The sequence below is a fragment of the Canis lupus genome, chromosome 2 (assembly GCF_048164855.1).
Source record: "Canis lupus baileyi chromosome 2, mCanLup2.hap1, whole genome shotgun sequence".
NCBI classification, from domain to species: domain Eukaryota; kingdom Metazoa; phylum Chordata; class Mammalia; order Carnivora; family Canidae; genus Canis; species Canis lupus.
In genome coordinates this window covers 18,962,147-18,987,774 of record NC_132839.1, presented here as the reverse complement: position 1 = coordinate 18,987,774, position 25,628 = coordinate 18,962,147, and the positions used below count along the sequence as shown (strand labels likewise).

The following is a 25,628-nucleotide window of genomic DNA, read 5'->3' as shown; positions in this document are numbered from 1 at the left end:
TTGATTGATTCTATGCTATAGAAGATGATAGAATCATCAATATTCAGATCTCCCACCTCCTCTCTCCCAAACTTGGGAATTTTTTTAGTTAGTATTATGCTTTTTAAGTTGTCTAGACTTAACTTTTTCATTTGACCCTCTGTAATTCTCCTAATTTTTCTCAATATTGGTTTTATATCTAAATGCATAGATACAGATATTTTTATGATTTGTTTGCCATCTTCACATTCTGTTTTTTCCTCTATGGGAAATTCATGTCTTTATTGGTCATATTTTATTATCATGGAATTTGGGTTTTCCTCACCCAAGAAGATACATGGACTCTGCATTGCCTGTATTTTGTGTGTGTGTGTTTGATAATGTCAAATGCTATATTGGCTGGGTATAATATTCTTGGACAACTTTTCCCCTCAGAACTTAATAATTATTCCATTGTCTTTTAACACTAGTAGTCAATTTAAAGAAGTCTGAAGCTAGTCTAAAATTTTCCACTTATTAAGAGATTGGCCTTTTTTTCTACTCGAATATCTTAAAGTGTAAAACTTAGTAAGGCTACAGTTTGGTATTAAGGAACCTGTATCAAAATTTCTCTGGTACGTGGTATTATACTTCAAGCTGCAGATTCAGTTGCATTTTTTCCTTTTTTAGGAAACTGTTCTTAGATTAACATTATGGATTTTTATTCATCTTCAGTGACATTCACTGGATTCCTTAATTCAGGGACAGCAGTGAACAATTTTTGAGTATTTTTTTACCTGTCAGCCTCTTTAATTCCTTTAATCTCTTTTTCGCCTTAATTCACTGGAATTTTATATTAGCAAAATCTCTTTGTTTTCAAATTCTCTGAATCACGATATACCTTATTCATAGTTAATTCCAACTACTGACAGCATAGTTAGTTGTTCAACTTTTGTGGCATACAGTGAGATGTGTGGTGTCTGTATGATCAATTCCTCATTGCCTATAGAACTCTAGCTTTGTATTCCTCAGATGTTTAAGTGGTGGCCCCACTATAATCTTTACATTTTAGTATCTAGACTGATGGCAGGTTAGACACCATCACCTACATATTTTTATCATGTATCATTGGTCAAAACTCTTCACCAGAAACTGAAATAAGTATGAGAGGTCATGCAGAGACAGTATGTCAGGTTGCTCAACACACTTAGCTCAGGATTGCTGAGAGCTCTTGTTGGATGGGTGTACTGGTGGAGGATACAGTGTGAAGTCTGTCACACGAGCTCCAATTTGCTGTGAGTGCATGATCACATTCAGAACATGAAAAAATTAGTGAGCTAATGCTTTGCTTTATTTAGCGACAATTTAAAATTAAAGGAATGGGCCTGGGCAGCTGTCTAATGGGTTCATTAAATGTATTTGAGACTTTGACCCCTTTTTTGTAACCTGAAGGAATTATGGGTTGAGAAAGACAAGGACCAGGAGGATTGCTGACTGAGAGCTTGCATGACTGATAGTTTAAATACCTGGATTCTGCTCTCCTCTGAGATCTTTTTACAAGCCCTGCAAAGATTAACTGCTCTTGTTTGAGGGCTGTATCGTGGCCCTTAAAGGGAGACACTCTCAGATTGAAGATGAGTCCTCCCAATTAGTGTGAAGTCCCAGATTTCACTTCCTTCAGGGGCAGGCAGCTTAATCAACTTCCTGTTTCACTCAGTTCTCTGCCTCCACTTCTCTGTCAAATATGTAAAATCGTAGTGTTGATTTTTTCCTACTTCACCTGAAACTGATAGAAATTATTGAGGAGCACCTGGGTGGCTCAGTCTGTCAAGTGACTGACTAGTGATTTCCACTCAGGTCAAGATCTCAGGGTCCTGAGATCAAGTTCCACCTCTGCTCAAGCACCGCAGGGAGTCTGCTTGAGATTCTTACCCTCTGCTCCTCCTTTCGCTTGCACGTAGGCTCTATATCTCTCTCTCAAATAAATAAATAAATCTTAAAAAAAAAGTTATGAGATAAGCAGCCAAAATTTCCTGCACATTTTTTTGCTCTTTGAAGATGTTAAGAGCATTTATTAACTCTTTTGGACATTATGAACTCATTTGTGTCTCACTCAATGTTTGCTAATAAGTTTAAATTCCTGAGTAAAAAAAAAAATTTTTAATTGGCCATAGGGGCGCCTGTGTGGCTCAGTGGTTGACTGTTTGCCTTCAGCTCAGGTCATGATCCTGGGGTCCTGGGACTGAATCCCACATTGGGCTCCCCACAGGGAGCCTGCTTCTCCCTCTGCCTGTGTCTCTCCCTCTCTCTGTGTGTCTCTCATAAATAAATAAATCTTAAAAAAAAAAATTGGCCATAGTGGGTATGGTTCATCCAGCTATGATCTAACTAAAGACTTTGGAAGCATTTTTCATCTTTGTAGTAGGAGATCCAACAAAATAAAACAGCAATGCCCAGAAAGAATTCCCCTCGGTCAGCCTTCCCTAAGTAAGGAATAGGAACAACAGGTGGATTCTATAGGTCCTGCTGCTAAAAGAATTTAAAAAAAAAAAATTTTAACCCGTTATTTTGTAAGAGCTTGTTGTCTTTATGAGCAGCTTGAGAGGAGGAATCAGATGTTTTCTCTTTGCATTTCAGTGCTTGGCCTGGCACATAGTGGGTGGTCAGAATATTGGATTGAATACTTGAGATTCTAGATTCTCTCTTAAATTATTTTACAGACCAGCATACTAGGGAGAGCCTGAGATTTAACATGCAGCGTTTGAAAAGGGATTTGTTTTTAGAAATCTCCACAGCTGAGTACTTTGGATTATGAAGGTCTCTTTTCTATATTTGCCCGACCTGGCTGGACACAGGCATATGTCACATAATCTGCATTTAACCATTTTTTTCTTTTCATTTTAGCAGTGTTTATGTTTCTTGAGGTACATCTGAAAGATCCCAAGTATTTACTGTATATGTAAATATTCTTTTAAGAAAAAAAAGAAAACACATGTAGTTTTCGCATGCAAGTTATTTTCAGCAGGCAGTTCCTTTCCTGCAGCACAAAAGGCTAGATATAAAAACAAACAAGAGGGAATGTGCTTTTTTAACAAATGGGTCCTTAGAGATGGGTTTTAAAACATGGTTTTTGTTTCCTGATCTAGCTTTTACCCTATCACTTTGTAACACTTAGAGAAATCCTGAAATAAATCAGTGACATTCTCACAGTTTTAAGGCTGACAGTTTAATTTTTTTCCTGTTTTGTCTATTGCTGTGGCCAATGTAATTAGGTCATACCCATGTGAAAAATTACTTGTACGAGAAAAATTTTGGATGTGTATGTGTGTTTTCAGGAAGATTTGTTTCTGCTAACGTTCACATCATCGTTTGCATATGAAACTAATTTGCTGATCTTACATAATTTAAAATATTAATGTTGAGTTAAAAAAACACAACCCTAATTCAAAAGGAAAAAAGTTTCTATTATAATTTTATATTGTAGTAAGAGTAATTATATTTTAAAATATTTGTAGCAGACAGACCACTGATTTTTTTTTTTTTTTAATGATAGTCACACAGAGAGAGAGAGAGAGAGAGGCAGAGACATACACAGAGGACATACACAGAGGGAGAGGCAGGCTCCATGCAGGGACCCCGACGTGGGACTCGATCCCAGGTCTCCAGGATCGCGCCCTGGGCCAAAGGCAGGCGCCAAACTGCTGTGCCACCCATGGATCCCCCAGACCACTGATTTTAAAACTTATTTGTTAATTATATACATTGGATGCCAACTCTGGAAGGAGTCATTCTAGCAGAAAGGGGAGAAAGACCTAATTTCTCGTTTTCTTCTTTTAATAAGCTGAATGTCTTGCTTTCACTTCTGTGGATTAATTTAAGAATTTTAATAACTATTCTTACTTGCTTCCAAAACTTAAACACCAGGATTAACAGATACAAAAGCCACAGTTTAACTTATTTTATTGGCTGAGTGTAAAGGTCAAAATTACCAAGCATTATAGAAGCACCATTAGAAGTATACAGTAGACCCCTTGTAGAAATCATGAAGGACAGCCAGTGTAGGCCATGTCTGGAACACAAATACAAAATTTGAGTTGCTCCCAGTGACAGAAGCAGAGCAATTGTCAAGAGTTTGACCGGGTTGAGAAAGAATTTAAAGGGCCAGCAGATCTTTCAGCGCTCACAAGATAGCTTTGTTGTCTCCTGTAACATTTGCTGAGAAATAAGGCACGCTAAATATTAAGCAATTCCCCAGAATTCCTCTGAGTCCCTACCCAGTGATTCTGTTTTCAAATGAAATAGTCGGTGAGCTAAACAAAATGGGAAGGCTCAATTAGTGCTGCCCTTCTGGAAGTCTACAAGGTGATTGGAGCGCTAGTACCTTATTTCAACCTTTTTGCTACAAAAAAAAAAAAAAGAGAATAAGTGAGATCGACAGGAAAAGAGTGGTTTTTTGAGAGGCAAGAGGTTTGCTTTCTAAAACAAGAGCTACACGGCTAATCAGATATTACTTCTGAAGTTCTGTTTTCATGTCTTAGTAGGGCTGGATTTCAGAGTCGCTTGTGTTCTAATCAAGAAAAATATGATTTTTTAGGGAGAGGGCAGTTTCCCCAAATAACACCGAATCACTTTTTTTTTTTTTTTTTTTTTGTGACATTCAGAAATTTACAGGGGCCTCTTGCTCAGCTTGTAATATTTTCTGTAATTCCCTGCTTTGGGTAGAATTTGGAGAACGCTTGCAGAAAATTGACTGTGCTTACAAATTACAACCACCTTTATTTTTCAGCTGCGGAAGCCGGACTTCCTTTAACAAGCTGGTGTTATTTTCTTTTGCAGGGACTTTATGTTTTTGTGGTTTATTTCATTCTACACAACCAGACGTGTTGCCCTATGAAAGCCAGCTACACAGTGGAAATGAATGGGCACCCAGGCCCCAGCACAGCCTTCTTCACACCGGGGAGCGGCATGCCTCCTGCTGGAGGGGAAATCAGCAAGTCCACCCAGAATCTCATCAGTGCTATGGAGGAGGTGCCTGCCCTCGCCCTTGCTCTTGCACTTGCTCATGCTGTCCCCTCCCTCCTCTCCCCTCTCCCCCCTCCCTGCCCCCCTCACCAAGAGTGACAGAAGGCACTATGTGACTTTCAAACCCCTTTCCTACCAGTAGCCTCTGATCTATGGTATTTGATTGGCTTACTCTGATATCATGCCTGTTATCTAATTCTTTTTCTTCCTTGTCCTGTGAGCTGTACTAACCAGCAGTTTGTACTGGGAAGTCAGCGCAAAATTTGTCATCACTTTCTTCAGAATCTTCCTAATTTAACGTGGCAGTGACTGAATCTGCTTCGGAAATGGTTTTTTTAAATACTGTGTTCTTCCTAAAAATACTATCTCAGCTCTCTTTCTTCAGTCATCCCAACTCATTACTTTGATCCCAACAAACACTCAGTGAAAAGAAAATAGGCTAAAACTCCCTTTAATTTAAATACCCGAAAATATTTTAGGACAAGAGCTTGGAAGAAGGCTTCAGCAGCACTACTAGGAAATCTATCTGGGACGTCCTCTGCGAGATCCACCTCCCATTGTCCTCTGCATTCTGTCCATCTCGTTTTGCTTTCCTGCGTCTAAATCATATTGTCACCAACCTGTCAGCAATGCTACCCATAGCCCTGGGACCACCACTCAGATTTTAAAACCTACCTGAAGACATTTGTCCAGTCAGTGATGGTATGCAGGTCCCTGGCCAGTTCTTTAATGCCTCAGGCGTGCTTGCTTATACCATTCCTTACATAGCTCATATTCCCTCTCTGTATTAAAGAGCCAAGGGGCATGGGGGCGGGGGCATCTGGGTGGCTCAGTGGTTGAACATGTGCCTTCGGGCTCAGGGCATGATCCCGGGGTCCTGGGATCCAGTCCCACATTGGGGTCCCTCCATGGAGCCTGCTTGTCCCTCTGCCTATGTCTCTGCCTCTCTCTGTGTGTGTCTCTCATGATAAATAAATAAAATCTTCGAAAATAAATAAATAAATAAATAAATAAATAAATAGCCAAGGGAAGGGGCGCCTAAGGGGCTCAGTTGGTTAAGTTTCCAACTCTTGATTTCCCTTCAGGTCATGATCTCAGGGTGGTGAGATTAAGCCCTGAATCAGGCTCCCTGCAGAGCAGAGCCTCCTTAAGATTCTTTCTCCCCCCTCTCCCTCTGCCCTTCCCTCTTCCCTCTCTCTAAAAAAAAAAAAAAAAAAAAAAAAAATTAGAAATAAAAAAATAAGGAGCCAAAGGGAATAGTACTTGTGTTTGCATCCTGAAAAATGGCAGGCAGCTAAAGTGCATCTGTCTGTAAGTTAATGGCTTACAGATAGATAAGTAGGTAAAGAGGTAGGTGGGTAGAGAGATAGATGATCTATCTGCTCAGTGATTATTTTTTGTCTTCCATATTAATGTAGAAAGGAGTTTTATTCATGTCAGGTTAAAATTAAGGTTAAGTGATCACAAGTCAAGTACAATATTTAAGAATTTAGTTTTTAGTACCCTTAAATGTTTGGAAATATAACACCATTTCTATATCCCCAAAGTTCTTAAAATGGAACTTTTTTCACATCATATTTGATACCAATAGAAATAGATCTTTTTGGAATGAGACTTTAAAAAAAAATTTTTTTTGTCCTTTTGATTGTGTACCCAATGTAGCATTTGTCTACATCTGGCCTATACAAAACAATAGCCATTAGCCATGTGTGGTTACTTAAATTCAAACTCAGTAAAATTAAAGAGCATTAAAAATTCAGTTCATCACTCACCCTGGCCACATTCAAGTGCTCAATAGCCACATGGGTTCGGTAGCTGCCATAATGGAGAACGCAGATGTAAATATTTGTGTTGTCACAGAAAGCTCTGTTGTGCAGTGCTGGTCTAGATGTTCAGCTTTTTACTGAAATATTTTAAGGTTTAATCTTCTCTCACAAGATCTCTACAGTCCTCAGGTCACTTTTCTCAATACAAGGCATCCCTGCAGTCTCTCAGAATACCTTCTGTTGGGAGGGAGCAGCTGTGACAGTTTAATTCCTGTGTCTGAGCCACCACTTGAATGTGTGTGTGGGGTGTTGCATGATGCCATACCCTTAAGTTGCTCCACATTCCTCAGAGGCTTAAAATTGGCCTTGATCCAGCTGTCGATGAAGGACTGTCAGAGACATTCTAGGAAGCCCTGCAGAGAAGGGAAGGCATGAGGAAAGGAAGGATTAAGGGATTGGTTATCAGTGATCTTGAGGGATGTGGATATATTTAATCATTTCAGGTGAGAACTATCCTTTTTATCATTTGATCCAAGGATTATGTGAATACTTTATAACTGGAAATTTCACTCCCCTTCCCCTCTTTTGTCCACCATGCCCCATCCCTCCCCTCCAGTTCTTAAATTCTTAGCAGTTTTCTTTTTATACATCCTATAAAAACATAAAACATGTTGTTTGGGTTAAAAAATAATTTTCTTTCGACGCATAACAGCATAGAGATCTATAAGTAATTTTTTTTTAAGATTTTATTTATTCATGAGAGACAGAGGGAAAGGTAGAGGCACAAGCAGAGGGAGAACCAGGCTCCCTGCGGGGAACCTGATGTGGGACTTGATCCCAAGACCTGGGGAGGACCTGAGCCAAAGGCAGGCACTCAACCACTGAGCCAGGGAGGTGCCCCTATAAGTAATTCTAATAGAGAAATTGTTTAGGATCACCAAATTGGGTTCTCTCTAAGGACCAAAGGTAAAATTAAAGATAGATCTCTAAAGAGTTCAGCAGTCCCTTCGCTTGGCCCCTGTAATGAGAATGTGGAGCTAAATTAAATATCAGAGTAAATATGTATGTATTGATATTATGGTTTCCTTTTCTCACTACTCTCCCCCAAAAAGGTGCCCCCTGACTGGGAGAGAGGATCCTTCCAGCAAGCCAGTCAGGCCAGCCCTGACTTGAAGCCAAGTCCACAGAATGGCGCCACGTTCCCTTCCTCTGGAGGATATGGCCAAGGGTCACTAATAGCCGATGAAGAGTCCCAGGAGTTTGATGACTTGATATTTGCATTAAAAACTGGTATGTATGAAAAAAAATCCTGGTATGTATGAACCCACAAACCACATTAGAAATAGGCACTCTTGCTGTGCTACAACTTGTATCTTCTTCCCATGAAATTGCAGAAGTACAGTCAGTCACCCCTTAGCACATCCTGATTCTCATGACCCATTCTTAATCCCAGCAAACTTTAGGATATTTTGTTCTTGGCACCAAATATAACACAACCTAAAAATAATTTACAATTTGCTCTTAAGAAAAAGCCATATTCCGACTAAATGTAAATATCTCTGTCCTGGAATCCTGATATAACACCAAGATACCACTGAGACAAATTTAATATTGTAAAGACAAGCTGGTGGGGATCTCACCCAGAGAATTTGCCTCTGACCTGCCAAAGACACCTGGAGTGTCTCTGAAGCAAAAAATGTCAAAGGCAATGTCAAAGGCAAGATAATGGGCCACATATAGTTCTACTGCTTTCCAAGCACCATCATGTATCATATTTCATTGGTTCCTCCTACATGTTCAACCCCACTCAACCTGTGACCCTAATGGATGGTTGTTCTCAAATCAAATATGCAGGATGTTTTCTTAATTTTTTTTTTTTATTAACTAAACTATTCCTGAATGTGGGGCTCAAACTTATAACACTGAGATCAAAAATTGCGTGCTCTACCAACTGAGCCTGCCAGGCACCCCTACAGTTTTTTTTCTTTTATTCTTTCCCTCAAAAAAACCTCAAACTGCCACTGTTATAAAAATTACAGGGCAGCCCGGGTGGCTCAGTGGTTTAGTGCCACCCTCAGCCCACGGCATGATCTTGAAGACCCGGGATCAAATCCCACATTGGGCTCCCTGCATGGAGACTGCTTCTCCCTCTGCCTGTGTCTCTGCCTCTCTCTCTCTTTCTCTCTCTCTCTCTGTGTGTCTCATGAATGAGTAAATTTTAAAAATATATATTTAAAAAAAATTTCAGTGAACTTTTCATTTCTAGATGTACAAGCAAGAAGATATGTCCTTACTCAGATGAAACTATTAAGATAATTATTCAAAGTGCATTTTACTGTATATCCCCTGTATTAAGAATAGTGCCTGGTTCCAAGTGGCCAGGTGGGACACCTCTGTGACCCTTAATTTGTTTATTTATTATTATTTATTTTTTTTAAAAAAAGAGAAAAGAAAAAAAAGAACAGTGCTTGGCACTTGGTAAAACTTTTGTAGATATCATTGGAAAATGAATGAATGAATGAAAAAATGAAATTTAGAGTTTGCTTGGTGGAATAGACAGTCACACAAACATGACATAAAGAAGAATAAGTAAGTAGTGAAACAAGTTACTAATTATTCAAAAGATCAAGGAAATTTTTTTGAACTCTCTCAGTTGATTCTTGAAAAATATGTGGTTTTAAATAGGTAGAGAGTGGACAAAGGGCATTGCAGACTGAGGGAGTAGGATCAGCTGAAGTCCAGGGCTTACAGGTGCGTGGCCTACAGGTACTTGGGGAGAAGCAACCCTGTAGTGTGGCTGGGGTGGAAGGGGAGTGCAAGCCAGGCAGCAGGAGAAAGGCCCACAAGGTAACTTACCTGCATTGTTACTGACTTACTGTAGTCCCCCAACTGGGTTTTTGTGAACAACCTCCTTGAGATATTTATAGTCATCCTCAATGGGAGGATCCTCTGACTGAGTATATTTGGGAAATTGCAAGGATTCACAATTCACATTAGCATTTAGCAGCTCTGAAAAGTCCTAGAGTAAAGAAACCCACTTCACTTAATTTAACCTGGTGTTTCCGGAACACATTTAGTAATAGATTCATTTTGTGGGAGCAGAACACTTGCTGGTATTTTACATAACATTAAAATGCTATTCAGAAGCCATGCTAAGGAGTGGGATTTTTATAGAACCTAGTGAGCCATGGAGGTTTTTGAGGAGAGGAATGGCATGTTCCCACTGGTTTTTGAGGCAAAATAACTCTTACAAAAGTATGAGGAATAAATTTAGAAGCAAAACCAGAAAGGCTGGGAGATTATTATAATCGTCCAAGGGAATGAGATTTGGGCCTCAGATCTGGGGAGTGGAAATGAGAAAGAGAGGATGAACACAAGAGGAAGGCTGAGGGAACACAGAGAGGACAGTTCCCAAAGGCTTCTGCTTCTCACTTTGGTGGCTGAGGAATTGTATAAGGAGCATGTATTCATTTGTTTTAGGGGGAAACTGATGAGTTCAGATTTGGAAGTATTGGTTATTAATCCTGGGGGTCTTAAATATTCAGGGTTGAAGGATCTTAGCCGAGGGTGCAGGCTGGAGGTATTTGTTTGACATGTATCCATGTAGAGACTACATTCAACACTGTGGGAATAGACAAGTTTGATCTTGGGAGCGTGAAGGAGAGAGAGAAGAAAAGGGAAGAGAAGAGGAAGGGAGAGGAGACAAAGGAAGGGCAATGAGAAGAGCATCCTGTATAATATCTCTAAAGAGTGAATAGGGGCAACCTGGGTGGCTCAGTTGGTTAAGTGTCCTTAAGTGTCAGTTAAGTATCAGTTGATTTCAGCTCATGTCATGATGTCAGGGTCGTGAGACCAAGCCTGGTGTTGGGCTCTGTACTCAGTGCAGTCTGCTTGAGATTCTCTATCTCCTCCACTCCAATCCCCCCCCGCCCTTGCACTCCACGTTAGCTCTCTTGCTCTCACTCTCTCTCTCTGGAACATAAATTAAAAAAAAAAAAAAAAAATGAGTGAATAGAAGAGGATCCCACAGAGGAAACTGCAGCATGGTGAGAAAGAAGTAAAGAGAGAAGTTTCATGAAGGAGGGAATGAACAGCTGTCTAAAATGTTCACTAGCAGGACTAAAATGGGTCTTTCAGATTACTAGTAATTCTCAGGGACAATTATGTCCCCAGCACTACAAAGTTGATGTTGTGACACTGGAAACATAAAATGAATTCTTGCAGCATAATTAAATTAGATGTGGGTCCTATATATATCACAAGTATTAAATGCATCTAGTTCAGGAATGTATGGAATGACTTGCTTACTTATAGATGAGTTTAGCATTCCTTGGAACTCACTAAACTCGTTAGGAAATAAATACTTTAAAAGACCGAAATAAGAGTCTCTAGCATTGGTTCCCTCTATTTTTAGAAAAGGTACTATAATAATCAAGCACCACCCCCAAGACACTTCATCATAGGATATGGGCAAATCAAAGGAGCAAGTCTACGTGCCATTCCATTTACAGCTGAATTTAGAGTTGACACGTAGGCCTAGATTTGGCCCAGCAGAGGGTTTTGTTTGATTGTCATGGCATTTTAACATTTTTTAAGCCCAAATTTTAAAATTCAGAGATATCCCAGGGTACCTCGCAGTCTCAGTAGTGGATCATGTGACACTTGATCTTGGGCTTGTGAGTTAGGGCCCCACACTGGGTGTAGAGATTACTTAAAAAAAAAAAAAAAAAAAAAAAACAGAGATAGCCCATAAAAGCCCAGAATTTCTTTAAAAAATAAAATTCTAGCAACAAAGTGCTTAAAATCTAGGCAATCTTAAAATCTCTTGATTGGAATTGAGTAATGGCCATCCCTTTAGACAGCACATGAGCTCTTTGATTTGTCCAGTGCTCACCAGACCTGTGTCACTGGTTTATGCTGGCCGACCTAACATTTGGGTTTGCAAACCTTGATCTATTACCAGTCCACTTTAACCATGGGCACTCCAAGTCTAGTACTGGGAACAGTGGGTCTTCCAAGTCTTTTCATGTAAACTCTTAAACAACTTTGGAAAGCTATGTAACCCTTTGCATATATATGAAAATCTAAGGATTTTCATCATAAGTTTAAATAGTTTCAAATAATGTGATTTCCATTGTACTATAGATTTTAGTGTTTAAAAATGAAAATTTCACATTATTGTTTTAAACTAATTCAGAGCAATCTAAGTACCATAGCAATTTGATACACACTGTTATTCCTTTTTTTCTTTTAGATATTTATTTATTTATTTGAGAGAGAGAGAGAGTGCAGGGGAAGGGTCAGAGGGAGAGGAAGAAAAATAATCTAAAGCAGACACTGAGCTCAGCATAGAGCCTGACTCAGGGCTTGATTCCAAAATCTTGAGATCATGACCGGAGCTGACATTGAGAGTCAGACACCTAACTGACCCACACACCACATATTCATTTCATTTTTAAATTATAGGAGCAGGCTTTTCTCTTACAAGCTTATGGGCTTTTTTGCCTTCAGCTCAGGACGTGATCCAGGGTCCTGGGGTTGAGTCCCGCATTGGGCTCCCTGCATGGAGCCTGCTTCTCTCTCTGCCTATGTCTCTAACTCTCTTTCTGTGTCTCTCATGAATAAATAAATGCAATCTTTTAAAAATAAATAAATATATACATACATAGAATCTTTAAAAATAATAATAAAATAAAATATTAAGTGTTCTTACAAATAATTATCAAAAACTCTTCAGAAGAGTGCACATGGGAGTGCTTAGCTGGCTCAACTGGAGGAACATGCAGCTCTTGATCTCAAGCTCATGAGTTCAACCCCCACATTGGATATAGAGATTACTTAAAAAAAAAAAAAAAAAGTTTATTTATTTATTTAAGTGCACATAGAAGCTAAAGATCTAGGAGTACATTTTCTTTAAGCTGTCCTTCTCACGCCACCCTGGACCCTTTGAAAAACCTTCATGTACCACAAGTTAAAGGAATCCCATTGCTTCAGACACTTTATAAAGGAATTCAGAGGCACTGACCAGAAGCATTGTATAGTATTAGATTTTGAGGTGGGACAGCCAGCTCAGTGGCCAGATTTTTATGTTGATCCAAAGCTGACAAGATTCTAGAATATGTCAAGCTTGGAGCGTATTGAGCTTAGAAACAAGATTTCCTTCACAGAAGGCCTCTTCCAGAAAGACTAATCTGATTCCCTATCAGCCTTCATCCCTTAGCTTCCTTCCTGGTTTTACCTCAGGCCAAGGACATAAATGTCATGGTAAACATTTCTTTATTGGAAACCTCAAATGATTTCTTTTTCAGTCAGAAGAAAATAAATGACAAGTCCTTGAATAGAAATGAAAACATTCAGAATCAAGGCCTAAATACTCAAATTCCTCTAAGAACTCATTAATAAATTTCTCTTTCAGATAGATCACATAAAACCACAATGACTTATTTAACTTCAAAAACTTCTAGAGACCAGTGTGCTAAATAAAGTTAAATGGGCATCAAAGCGGAGGAGCAAAATTTGGAAAGATTTTTTTTTTCCTTCAGAAAAAGGTTGAAGGAGAATGACCTTTGTATCACTGTCACATTTGAAAAATCTGTAGAAAATAGGAATGGGCCGTGGGATCAGAGAGCCCTGACTTGGCATCCTAGTTCTGTAATGTACTATCTGTGTGATTTTCAGCAAGGGACTCAAGGTTTCAGTTTCCTCATTTAGCAAATAAGAGTTATTATAATTAGCTTATAAATTTTCATGAAGGTTAGAGATTGTTAATGTGAAGAATCTATCACTATCTGACAGATTTGAAGTTCAGTAGCACATTGTATATATTATTTGTTGGGCTCAGCTTATTATGCTTAAAAACTATTTGAAATGTTCATCATGTATTCCAGAACACCTGGGTGTTCGTTGCACCATGGCTATAAGTGAGGTAGGAATGGCATTGGGGGTGAGCCAAGAAGGTAAGCAATGTATTCTATAGCTGAGGTTGCATACTCAAAGCCTAGAGGACAAGGAAGCAACACAGTAAGAACTGCCACCACAAGAGGCAGTGTGGTATAGAAGAAAACACCTTACATTTGGGGTTGAAAGACCATTGGATATCTGCATTCTGTGACTTCCCTGCTGTGTGACCTAGAAACTCACTGAACACCTTTGATCCCCAGGCGATCCCTGCATCTATTAAACAAGACTAATAATCATCCCTTTCCTAACTAAAGCGTGTTGAAATATCGAACAAAGGAGAGGTACTAGATGAATATAAAATATTACTTCTAGTTCCTGTGTTCCTCACTGTCTGCTCAGTAGGCTTCCACTACAGAACACTCTAGTGTGTTTTGTCAAGATGGTGGGCAAACACTTCCATATTCCTAATGAGATTTGGAGCAGGCAGGCAGAGTCATTGGGAGCTGATACTAGTTCATTCATTAAGCCCCACTCTGCCCTGATGGTAATTGTGGTGCCCTCTCTGCTTCTCTGTAGTTGATCCCATATTGGGCAACTTTGTTGTGTAGCCCTTTTGTTCCTCCTCACCTGGATTAAGCTGCTATGGGCCTCGGGGTCCCAGTTACCTTCTCCTTATACAGTGGCCAGTGTCTTCCTAAGCTACTGAGTTTCTTCCAAGAGGGACAGCTCCCCTGTTCCCTGGGCAGAGAAGAAGCATGGGCCTTTGGCCCTTTTAAAGCATAGCAGCAGACTCAAATGTTATCAACCAAAAATCATAAATGATTCAAGAGGGCTAGGTAAAAACAGGGGCAAACAGAGGGTAGCTCCAGATCTGTGTTTTTGTCAAAATATTGTCATTGGGAACATTCTAGTTCTTAACCAGAGGAAAGAGTTCATGGGTGTTTGTCACACATTTTGTTCTGTGACTTACATACATTATCTGGGGGATACCATATAATTTATTATCCAAACCAGGAAAGTTTAAGAGAATAAAGGGGATGTGATTCTGGTATAAACTAGGATTTTTCTTTTCAAATACTGTATCCCTCACCTCCTTGTTTTGAAAGAAGGTGAAAGAACTATCTGCAGGAGGGTGTGAAAATGGGCTTTGGTGAATGGGCAGGAGGAAAAGACCCTCAGGCTGGAATTAATGTGGCATGTGCAGGACCAGACAGGAGATCTGATCACTTTGAGAAAGCTTTCCAACAGGTACAGGCTGAAATCTATTTAATAGGGTAGAGCCAGATTAGGAAGTATCCTGAAAGCCAACGCCAGACTTGATGCAGTTGGGGATAGGAACTGATTGTTCCTGGGAAGGAGAGGGCAGTGGAATGCGGAATGGATCAGAGGAACAGAACGGGCAAAAAGACTGAAAGAGACATTGGTAAGAACTAGAATGCAGAGCATGGTTAATTAATACATTCAGCAAACATTTATTGAACACCCACAGTGTGCAGAGCACGGTCCTATGAACTAGAAGATAGAAAGATATGAGGGACATGATGCAATGAGGGAGTCAGACATGATGAAAGAGAATCATCATGTTTCTGTGGATGGCAGTGGTGACAGCTGAATTGATATTGACAGAAAGAATGGAGGCAGCCAAATTAAGGAGGTGGGGGGTAAGAGCATGTTGGACAGAGGTGGAAATAGTAGTGAGATGTCAAGCTAGTGAGCAAGCAGGGGTCAAGCAGATGGTGTGGGCCTTGAAGCAGGGCTGAAGACAAGGTCTCCAGTGGTGACCGGAAGGAAAAGATTCAGGAGGAAGCACAAGAGCTCTCTGGAAGGAGCCAGCAAATCGGAGGATGAGATGGGCAACTGCAGTGTCCCAGAAGCAAAGAGTGGATGTGGGGTTCCAACAGCAGCCTTTTGCTGAGACATTGGAAAAGACAAACCCAGAAGAGGGAGGGCTCAGCTGCAAAAAGGCAGTGTGTGTGTATGGGGGGGGGGGGGATGCTTCCTGCTTCCATCCCCAAATAAGTTAAGAACCTAATCCACCATCTTCCCACACCTACCGAATCTCCAGAACTGTCTTTCCTGTATCTCAAACAGAAAGGGAAGTCACAGCTACCCAGCAACTGGGTTTTCACTCTCCTTCTTGTTTGTAGAGTCTAGTGCCCAGCGGAGGGGGAGGAGTGGGAGCCGTAATCTCTTGTGATTCAACCCAGCAGCACACCCCGTGACCACATCCCCATTCTGTGTATGTGTGTGTGTGTGTTTGTGTGTGTGCGCGCGCACAAGCGTGAGAAAGAGAAAGAGAACATGAATTCGTGGTCCTCTGCACATTAGAGAAGAAAAGAACGAGGCATTACTCTGGCACAGTGTTAAATTCTCTGAATTATTCTGAGTTCTAAAAAGAGTGGTGAATAGTGGAAGTTCCTCAAAACAGAGATTCTGGGCGCTATCTGTAATTAACAGCTAGCCTTGTGGGATTTGTGTATGGATCTGTTTTGGTACCGTGTTACACAATTATTTTTATCTTGGGATCAGATCTCAGTCATTCAGAGCCGTGTCTTCTGAGCGCTGATATGACAGCATGTGTTGTCAATACATGTCTTTCTTCTCAGATCACTGCCCACACTGGGTCTCAGCGGAAGGACCCATTAGGTTCAGTACACGTGGGGTTAGAGGTTTGGTTTTCTAACTATAAACCCTACCCTCCTGCTAAAAACTACTTGTTGTGTTTTTGTTTTTTTTTTTAATAAGTTCCCAGTGGAGAAATGCAGTTCTTGGGAGTAAGTTACACATGTCAACCATGTGGAAACAGAAAAGGTTGAGAACCTAGACTTGTGTCTTTAGAAATCACTTTTTACTTAAAAAACTACCAAAAGGAATTTTAATACAGGCTTATAATTGTTAGGTTTAATAATATTTAGTCAAGCTGCACCTGGCAGACTCGGTCGGTAGAGCATGCAACTCTTGATCCACTTTGGGTGTGGAGCCTACTTTAAAAAAATGATAATGATGATATGTATTCGAAACGTATAGCTCACTATATACCAATATAATAGAAATAACCGTGTGTCAACTTGATGTAACTTGATTCTTAATTCACTGCACTAATGATTGGGAATTTTGTGTTGATTCTTTTTCCTCTCTCCCTCTGCCTGTGTCTCTGCCTCTCTCTCTGTGTCTCTCATGAATAAATAAATAAAATCCTTAAAATTGTATATATATTCTTCTTCTCTTACAGGTGCTGGTCTCAGTGTGAGTGACAATGAATCTGGTCAAGGCAGCCAGGAGGGAGGCACCTTGACTGACTCTCAGATTGTAGAACTCAGGAGGATACCCATTGCTGACACCCACCTCTAGTGCTTCAGTAACAATTAGAATGATGCTTTCCTGTTTGTAATGGCTTTGTGCTAAACTCTGTAACTTTTTTTTTTAAACTCTGTAACTTTTATACACACAGCTATATAATAGGAACCTGTGAATTGTACTGGACGATTAACCCCAAGGTGATTGTTTTTTTTTGGAATATGAACTACTTACCTGTGTGCAACCTGAAAATTCACTACTATGATGAAAGATGGAATCAGTTTATATCAATTAATAGTTCACACATATTCCAAGAATATTCATTGTTTTTTAATCATCTGACCTGGCTAACATTGTTTAATAAAAGTAATAAAAATCAATAAAAACAATAGAATCCATTTGACATCACCCAAGCTCATTATTTACGTGGAAATGTGTATGAGCAAAGAAATGCACTATATCTAGATGAGGTCAAGCCCTCTATTTCTTCCGGTATTGATACAGGTCATCCAGATTTAAGACTTCACAGCTTCTAGAGGATTTTCATTCCTAAAAAACATAAAATTCATTGTCTGTTGAAGATTCTTCACCTACGTATTGATGGGGATACTGCAGTCTGCATAGTCTTTCATAGAAAGTATGTATTTCTGCTCATTATGAAATTAGGGATCTGAACATTTTCCAAAATAAATGTTCTGTTCCCAGTTAAAAATAACCACTACATCAAGCACTTCAAGCACAGCTAAGACAAGAAGCATTCAAACAGTGTAGTTTGTTTAGGAGAAATATTTCTTGGTTTCCATTTTTCAGTCTTTGTCTCAGAATGAAAAATCAGAAAGTCTATCTCAGAACAAACACTGTTGTGTTCATGATGATTTCATTTACTATGGTTCCAGAAAAATCATTAGGAACAGAACACATTTGTCCTAAGGAAGCCTTTATGACCTTCTGTTTTTGAATTCTTCAGTATTTCTGAGAAAATCAATGATTTCTCAAGAAAAAAATTAAGAAATAATTATCTAAAAGAAAATTTTGTTAATAATTTCCTATAAAGCCATAAAACATCACAGTGCCCTATAGTCACTGTTAAGGATGGCTTTATTCTTTATAAAGCCTGAGTGGCATTATTTATCTTGATAAATTATTAAATGACTCTTCTATTAGTCTTCCCCCCTCCTATCTCCTCCCTCTTATATTGAGTGTTCATGGGTATATTGTCATTGTAGGTAGAAAACAAAAGCTGCACTGCAGAATCCAATAGCATAACAAGGCTCCATCCTTGGTGAAGTTTTAATCCTTTTTAGGAACTTTAGAAATAGTGGTAACAAGATTGCATTTATCTTAAGTGACAAATAAGTTAATTGTCTCACCGATTCTACATACATTGCTCATACAAACATACATAGTCTGTTTCATTATAGGGTAGAAGCAATGGATGAAATTGGTTACAATATGTAAAATATAAGAGAAAAATGTAAAATTGGTAAACATATTAAAATTGTTCATAGATTTTAATGAATTGGGGGCTTAGGTCATGATTATTGAAATGTGAGCTGTCCTTGTATGGAATCCAGGAGTCCTATCACTGTAAATATTTTCCCCAGATAACTAGATTCTTATTTGTCACTTAAGATAAATTCAGTATTGTGACCACTATTTTCAAAGTTCCTAAAAGGACTATAACCTCACCAATGAGGGATTCTCTAACAAAGGCAATTGCCAATAGCTACTTTCATTTCTACATGTTGTCAGAATTTGGGGAAAATCTGGCCCAACACACGACAAATCGGGGATACGTTTTCTCCTTCGGGTGACTGGATTTCTAGTGCTGTCCAAAATGCCATCTTGATAAGGAATCAAAAGGACCACCTGCTAGTGTTCAGCATGATTCTTTTAAATATTGGAAGGAAAAAAAACAAGATTTCTAGAAGCCACAGTGCTAAAATAAATAAGCTTCCTATTCCAACAGCAGCAATATTTTGCCATCCTGTTTCCTCCCAATGTAGAGTAAAATGGGACACTTGCCAAAGTAGTATAGTACTATGTAGAAAGAGGCAAATCAAGTCAAATTCCTCAAAGTGAAAACTAAAAGGCTGGGACTATAAAACATTGTGGTCTTTATCTTTCAGGGGGTTTGGACCTCTTTTTCTTCATGATATTTTTAAAGGAACTTTATTTGATATGATTCACATTCCATACAACTCACCCACTTAAAGTGTGCAATTCAATAGTATTTGGCGTATTAGATTATTGGTTTTTTTTTTTTTACATTTTTAAAAAATATTTTATTTATTTATTCATGAGAGACACACACAGAGAGAGAGGCAGAGACATAGGCCGAGGGAGAAGCAGGCTCCATGCAGGGAGCCTGATGTGGGACTCCATCCCAGGAGTCTGGGACCGTGCCCTGAGCTGAAGGCAGACTCTCAACCGCTGAGCCACCCAGGCATCCCTATTGTTTTGTTTTTGTTTTTGTTTTTTAAGATTTTATCTATTTATTCATGAGAGACACAGAGAGAGAGAGAGAGAGAGAGAGGCAGAGACACAGGCAGAGGGAGAAGCAGTCTCTATGCAGGGAGCCTGACATGGGACTCAATCCCGGGTCTCCAGGATTGCACCCCGGGCTGAAGGCAGCACTAAACTGCTGAACCACCGGGGCTGCCCCTACTGGGGTTTTTTAATTGTAAAATATATGTTAACACAAAATTTCCATTTTAACTATTTTTAAATGTGATTTTTAAATTCAATCACCTTAATTAAATTTATAATGCCCGGCAGCTATCCCCTCTATTTTCAAAACTTTTTTCACCACCCCAAACAGAAACCCTATATTTCTTATCTCCATATTTTCTGTATTCTCTCGGTAGGTGGCTAACATTTCCTTGGGTGATGGCTCTACTTCCATGTTTTTGTGATTTTAAAATTTCCTTTTTTAGTTTTTTTTTTTTTCAATTTTTATTTTTTAGAAAGTTAGAGATTTTCCTAATCTAGACACAAGTGCTGACAGGCATGCAATTGAGTATGGAGTGGTGGTGATGCTACTAAAATTCCTACCAAGACAGGAGAACAAATAAGTGAAAATCTTAGTGTGCAAAACACAGAAAGAATTTCACTCTGGTACTTTGAGTCCATGTTCAATTTATTGAAGTATCTTGGGTTTTGTTTTGTTTTAAGACATTATTATTATTATTTATTTTTTTTTTTTATTCATGATAGTCACAGAGAGAGAGAGAGAGGCAGAGACACAGGCAGAGGGAGAAGCAGGCTCCATGCACCGGGAGCCCGACGTGGGATTCGATCCCGGGTCTCCAGGATCGCGCCCTGGGCCAAAGGCGGGCGCCAAACCGCTGCGCCACCCAGGGATCCCGACATTATTTTTTTTAAGTAATCTCTAGACCCAATGTCGGGCTCAGACTCACAATTCCAAGATCAAGAGCCTCATGCTTCATCAACCTCAGCCAGCCAGGTGCCCCTGTGGTGTCTTAGGGTTTAATCAATATTTCCATGTCTCCCAAATCTGATCAGAGAAGTTGAAACACATAATTGGGGTATGACTGGAAAAAGAAAATGCTCTTCAGGAACATAGTTCCCAAGCAATTTCACCTTATGTTTACCAACACTTAAGATGCTCCTTGAGTTTAGCCTTAAGGCCTCTGGATAGATCTGTTTGAGGGTAGGTCTCAATCAGATAAGTTAAGTGATGTTAACCTTCTCATAGCAGCTGAATGCCAGAGTAGATTTCCTCTAGACAGCCTGATCTTGGTAGGAACAGAGAAAACAACAGGGCATCCCTATGTTTCTATGGCCTTTTAATTGCTGATGGCATGGGCCTAGTCTCCTCAGTGCTTCTCTGGTAGGATGTAAGTAAAAGAACCACATTGTCTATAAGTGGTATTTAAAGAATGAACCAAGTTACTAAATCTAGGAACTCTTCTATTATCTTGAATCTCTCCTAGTCTTTTTGACTAATAGAATAAGTGAGACAGATGAGTGATATTCTTACTGATAAAATGTAGTTGGTACACTAATGTTATTTTTATCTAATATATCTCATCTACCAAAATTGTTTTTAGGGTATCTATCTATCTATCATCTATCTATCTATATACCCAACGTGAGGCTTGAACTCATGACCTTGAGATCAAGGATTGCATGGTCTTCCAAACGAGCCAGCCAGGTGTTCCTCACCTACCCAAATTTTTAATCTCATAAAAATAATTTCAATACTATAGTAGAAAACTAAACTCAACTTTACAAAAATCTAGGAAACTCCAGATGCTTTATTATAATTATAACACATGCTAGCTGGCACATACTTGTGAATAGATGCACAATATTCCTGAGGGGGGGAAAAAGCAAACATTCCTTTTTACTGCTGTCTGTAACTGTTCAAATCACTTTGACAAGTTTGGCAACCCCCTTAATTGGGAATTTACTACACTGGAGATAAAAGAGTCTAACAAGGAATATATTTAAAGCAATCATGATGTTCACTAATGCTTCAGTATCATTGATTTAGGGCCAATAAACATCTTTTACTTAAGAAGATTACATAGTTGCAGGATAAGAAGCAAATGGAGAATAGCCCTGTTTCCCATCATCTATGACAATGGGATGCAGTTATCAAGTACTATTACCATGGTTCTTGGGAGTACTATAGGATGCTTCCAATTTAATTCCCAGTCTGGCCCCTGCTGGGGACTTAACAGCTGAGTCTAGCAGCTTTGACTATCCCATGAGCACCAGTGTTAGAGCTGTCCCTAAAAATGACTCAGCTCGAGGAAATTGTTAGCACTCACAGAACTGAAATAGTATTTTAGTCCTGTGAGAAAACAGATAAACACTGCTTTCTAATAGATAGAAGATTTCAGGGGCACCTGGGTGGCTCAGTCAATTAAGTGTCTGGTCTCAATTCAGTTCATGATCCCAGGGTCCTGGGATTGAGCCCCACACTGCACTCCCCACTCAATGGGACTTCTCTTTCTACCTGCTTGTGCTTTCTCTCTATTTTCTCTCTTTCTCTCTCTCAAATAAATAAATAAAAATAAAATGAAAAGATTTTAAATTAAGCAGCATAAATCATACTTTTTGTCTTTAGGAGTTTATAAGCAAGATCACGATTTTGACCTTTTAAAATATATAAGGATGAGCTATTTTTTTCATAACATTAATGAAGGGAAGAGACAATGCAAATCATTTCAATGTCACTTATTTTGGGTTTGATTATGACTATGATTATAGTTATTTTAAAAATAAAGGTATATATATGTATATGTCTGAGAGAGAGATTGAAAGAAACAATTCTGGGAAGTCAGAGCAAGAAAAGCAAGGAAATATTGATAATAACAATTTCCATTACAGTTTACAAGGCATGATTTCAAAAGATTTTGAAAAGCTGATTAATGAAGTATATGTAACTGTCCATCATCCTGCCCCATAATATATATCCTTACTCTATATCCATCAAAATCATTTTTTTAAGACTTGCCACATTACAGGGGAGAAGTAGTATTTATTTATTTATTTTAGAGAAAGTATGTGAGAGGGGATGGGGTGGGGGAGGGGTAGAGGGAGAATGAGAGTGAGAGGGAGAGCGAGAGGGAGAGTGTGCGTGAGAGAGAGAGGGAGGGAGGGAGAGAGAGAATCTTAAATAGACTCCACATTCAGCATGGAGCCCAATGCAGGATTTAATTTCATGACCCTGAGATCATGACCTGAGCCAAAATCAAGAGTCAGACACTTAACTGGCTGAGCAACCCAGGTGCCCCAGAAGTAGTAATCGTTTAATAAAATACTAGAAAGAGTAGATGAGAACAGTAAAACAGATTAGAAAGGTGCTCAAGAGCTGTCAGGGGCATTATAGTTCCTTTCTGGATTATTCCATCAAATAATGCACAGGTATCATGTAGTAAGTGGTTTGTTCCTTATTTTATTTTTTTTTTTTATTTTTTAAAATTATTTATTTATTTATTTATTTATTTATTTATTTATTTATTTATTTATTTATGATAGACACAGAGAGAGAGAAAGGCAGAGACACAGGAGGAGGGAGAAGCAGGCTCCATGCCGGGAGCCCAATGTGGGACTCAATCCCAGGACCCCAGGATCGTGCCCCCGGCCAAAGGCAGGCGCCAAACCGCCAAGCCACCCAGGGATCCCCTGTTCCTTATTTTAAAAGGTGATCTTTACCTTCCAGTTTCATCCATTTGGTCACATATTGCAAAACTTCCTTCTTTTTTAAAAGGCTGAATAGTATTCCATTGTATGTATATACCACATGTTCCTTAGCTGTTCATCCAAAGATGGACCTTTGGGTTGTTTCCATATCTCGGCTATTATGAATATACTGCAACAAACATGGAATAACTTCAAGATACTGACTACAGTTCTTTTGGATAAATACCAAGAAGTGAGATTGCAGGATCATATGAGAGTTCTATTTTTATTTATTTATTTTTTTTCTTGAGGAACCTCCATACTGTTTGCCATTGTGGCAGTGCTGTTTTGTATTCCCACCAACGGTGTGTAAAGTTTCTAATTTCTTCACATCCTCACCAACACTGGTCTTCTGTTGTTGTTGTTGTTTTATCATGGCAATCTTGACAGGTGAGATGATATCTTGTGATTTTGATTTGCATATTTTCTTGTGATTAGTGATTTGATCATTTTTACATATGTCTATTGACTATTTGTATGTCTTCTTTGGAGAAATGCCTCCATTCAGGAAATGACTCCTATTCAAATCCTCTGTCCTTTTCATAATTTCATCATTGGTTTTTTTGCTATTGAGTTGTAGGAGTTCCTTATATTTTGGAGATTAACCTCTTCTCAAATATATGGATTGTAAATATTTTCTCCCATTCTGTAGGTTGCCTTTTCACTCTTTTGATAAGTGAAATAACGTAGTGACAGAAAGACAAATAGTGCATGATTCAACTTATAGAAGCCATCTAAAACAGTCAAAATCATAGAATCAAAGAATAGAATGGTGGTTTTCTAGGGCTAAGGGAAGGATGAAATTGAGAGTTACTAACCAATAGTCATAAAGTTTAATTAAGCAAGATGAATAAGCTCTAGAGATCTGCTGTACAATATTATACCTATAGTAAAAAATACTGTACACTTAAAAATGTTTTTAAAGATTTTATTTATTTATTCATGAAAGAGAGAGAGAGAGAGAGAGAGAGAGGCAGAGACACAGGCAGAGGGAGAAGCAGGCTCCATGCAGGGAGCCCGAAATGGGACTCGATTCCGGGTCTTCAGGATCACACCCTGGGCTGAAGACAGCGCTAAACTGCTGAGCCAGGTTTAGCTGCCCTGTACACTTAAAATTTTGTTAAAAGGGTAAATCTGTTAAGTGTTGTTACCCAATAAAATAAAACTTTTATTATTTTATTTTTAAAAACTTGCCAGCAGGGCTTCTTAATCACTGTAATTCACTGCAACTGCTGGCATTGATAGAAAAGGAAGTTCAGACAATTTTTAAAAAGTTTTTCAATCTCTTCTGAAATCTTAGTAACCCCTCACAGAATCCCTAATGCCATCTGCAGACCCTCATTTGAGAAACCCACAGTAGATTGTAAGCTCATGAAGAGTGGGAAATCCATCTTACTTGTTTTGGTATCTAAAGCACCTCACACAATGCCTGGAACAAAATTGATGCCCAATAGATACATTTGTTTAAAAAAATCATTTTTATCCTGAGAGCATGATTTTTCTTGATCTTTTATATATTTAAGTAGAGATGTTTTGCTTTTAAAAATCCAAATGGATAGCAGTTATTGAACAACTTAGATGCCATATCATCTTCATGTTAACAGCAGCTTTCATTTTCAAAGCTGTAATTTGTTGAATCATAACTACTAATTCATTCCGCTGCCTAGTTATCTAACGAGTCTTGAAAACCACTGAGGTCCTCTGGAAAACTTAATTTCATTTGGCAATAGCCTATATAAAAAGTTATGAAGTAGGATTTTTTTAAGATTCCTTGGTAGGGGCAGAAGGGAGGCCAAATTGAGAGTAAACAGACAAGAGGCAATATTTACTCTTCATATCTCATTGTTATCCATGACCTATTAGTCATAAGGGTTTTGTGTAGAAAATTACATATGCATGAGTATTTTGTAACTAAAGGGTTATAATTTGCAATCTCTCTCATACTTATCTGGTTCCACAGTAGGAAGTCAAAGAAGTGTGTACTGTGTCATTCATGGTTGATTCATTATGCCTGTACTAAATACATTTGAAATAACAGTCTGCATTGTAACACTCAAACATAGATAACATGTAATTTCTAATCTTAGTGAACCAAGATAATAAGACTAATTGTTCTCTGAAGCTAAGAAATCAATGTCTACCAGATTAATTGTAAGTGTCCAAGATTCAGAAGAACACACTATCATCTCCATAACACAGCAACGCCTCTATTCCATGCTGTCAGGAATTAATTATTGATAAGAGTCAAGACTTCATATCCAGCCACCATGTGATTTCTCAGGACGGCCCAAATGATTGCGAATCAAAAGTCATTACTTTTTGCCAATTTCCAAGATAAAGACTGAACTGTGAGTAGAATTTTTCTGGTAAAGGACAAAAAAAATACATCTGAAAAAGTAACATTTTTAAAGGAATAAACATTTTAAAGTCAGAAAAAAAAGAGAATTTTGATAAATTGCTCCAAATCAC

The 25,628-nt window shown here is 38.7% G+C and overlaps 1 protein-coding gene across 1 annotated transcript in view; it reads left to right on the top strand.

The window, feature by feature from the left end:
- The window catches only part of ADGRV1 (adhesion G protein-coupled receptor V1), a 520,471-nt gene extending 503,130 nt beyond the window's left edge, over positions 1–17,341 (top strand). Inside the window, exons 88-90 of the mRNA XM_072791879.1 lie at positions 4,795–4,986; positions 7,859–8,036; positions 16,879–17,341. Of these exons, the coding sequence (XP_072647980.1) occupies positions 4,795–4,986; positions 7,859–8,036; positions 16,879–16,997 (489 nt within the window). The 3' untranslated portion in view covers positions 16,998–17,341. The remainder of the gene's footprint in view (positions 1–4,794; positions 4,987–7,858; positions 8,037–16,878) is intronic.
- Positions 17,342–25,628: the final 8,287 nt, after the last annotated feature.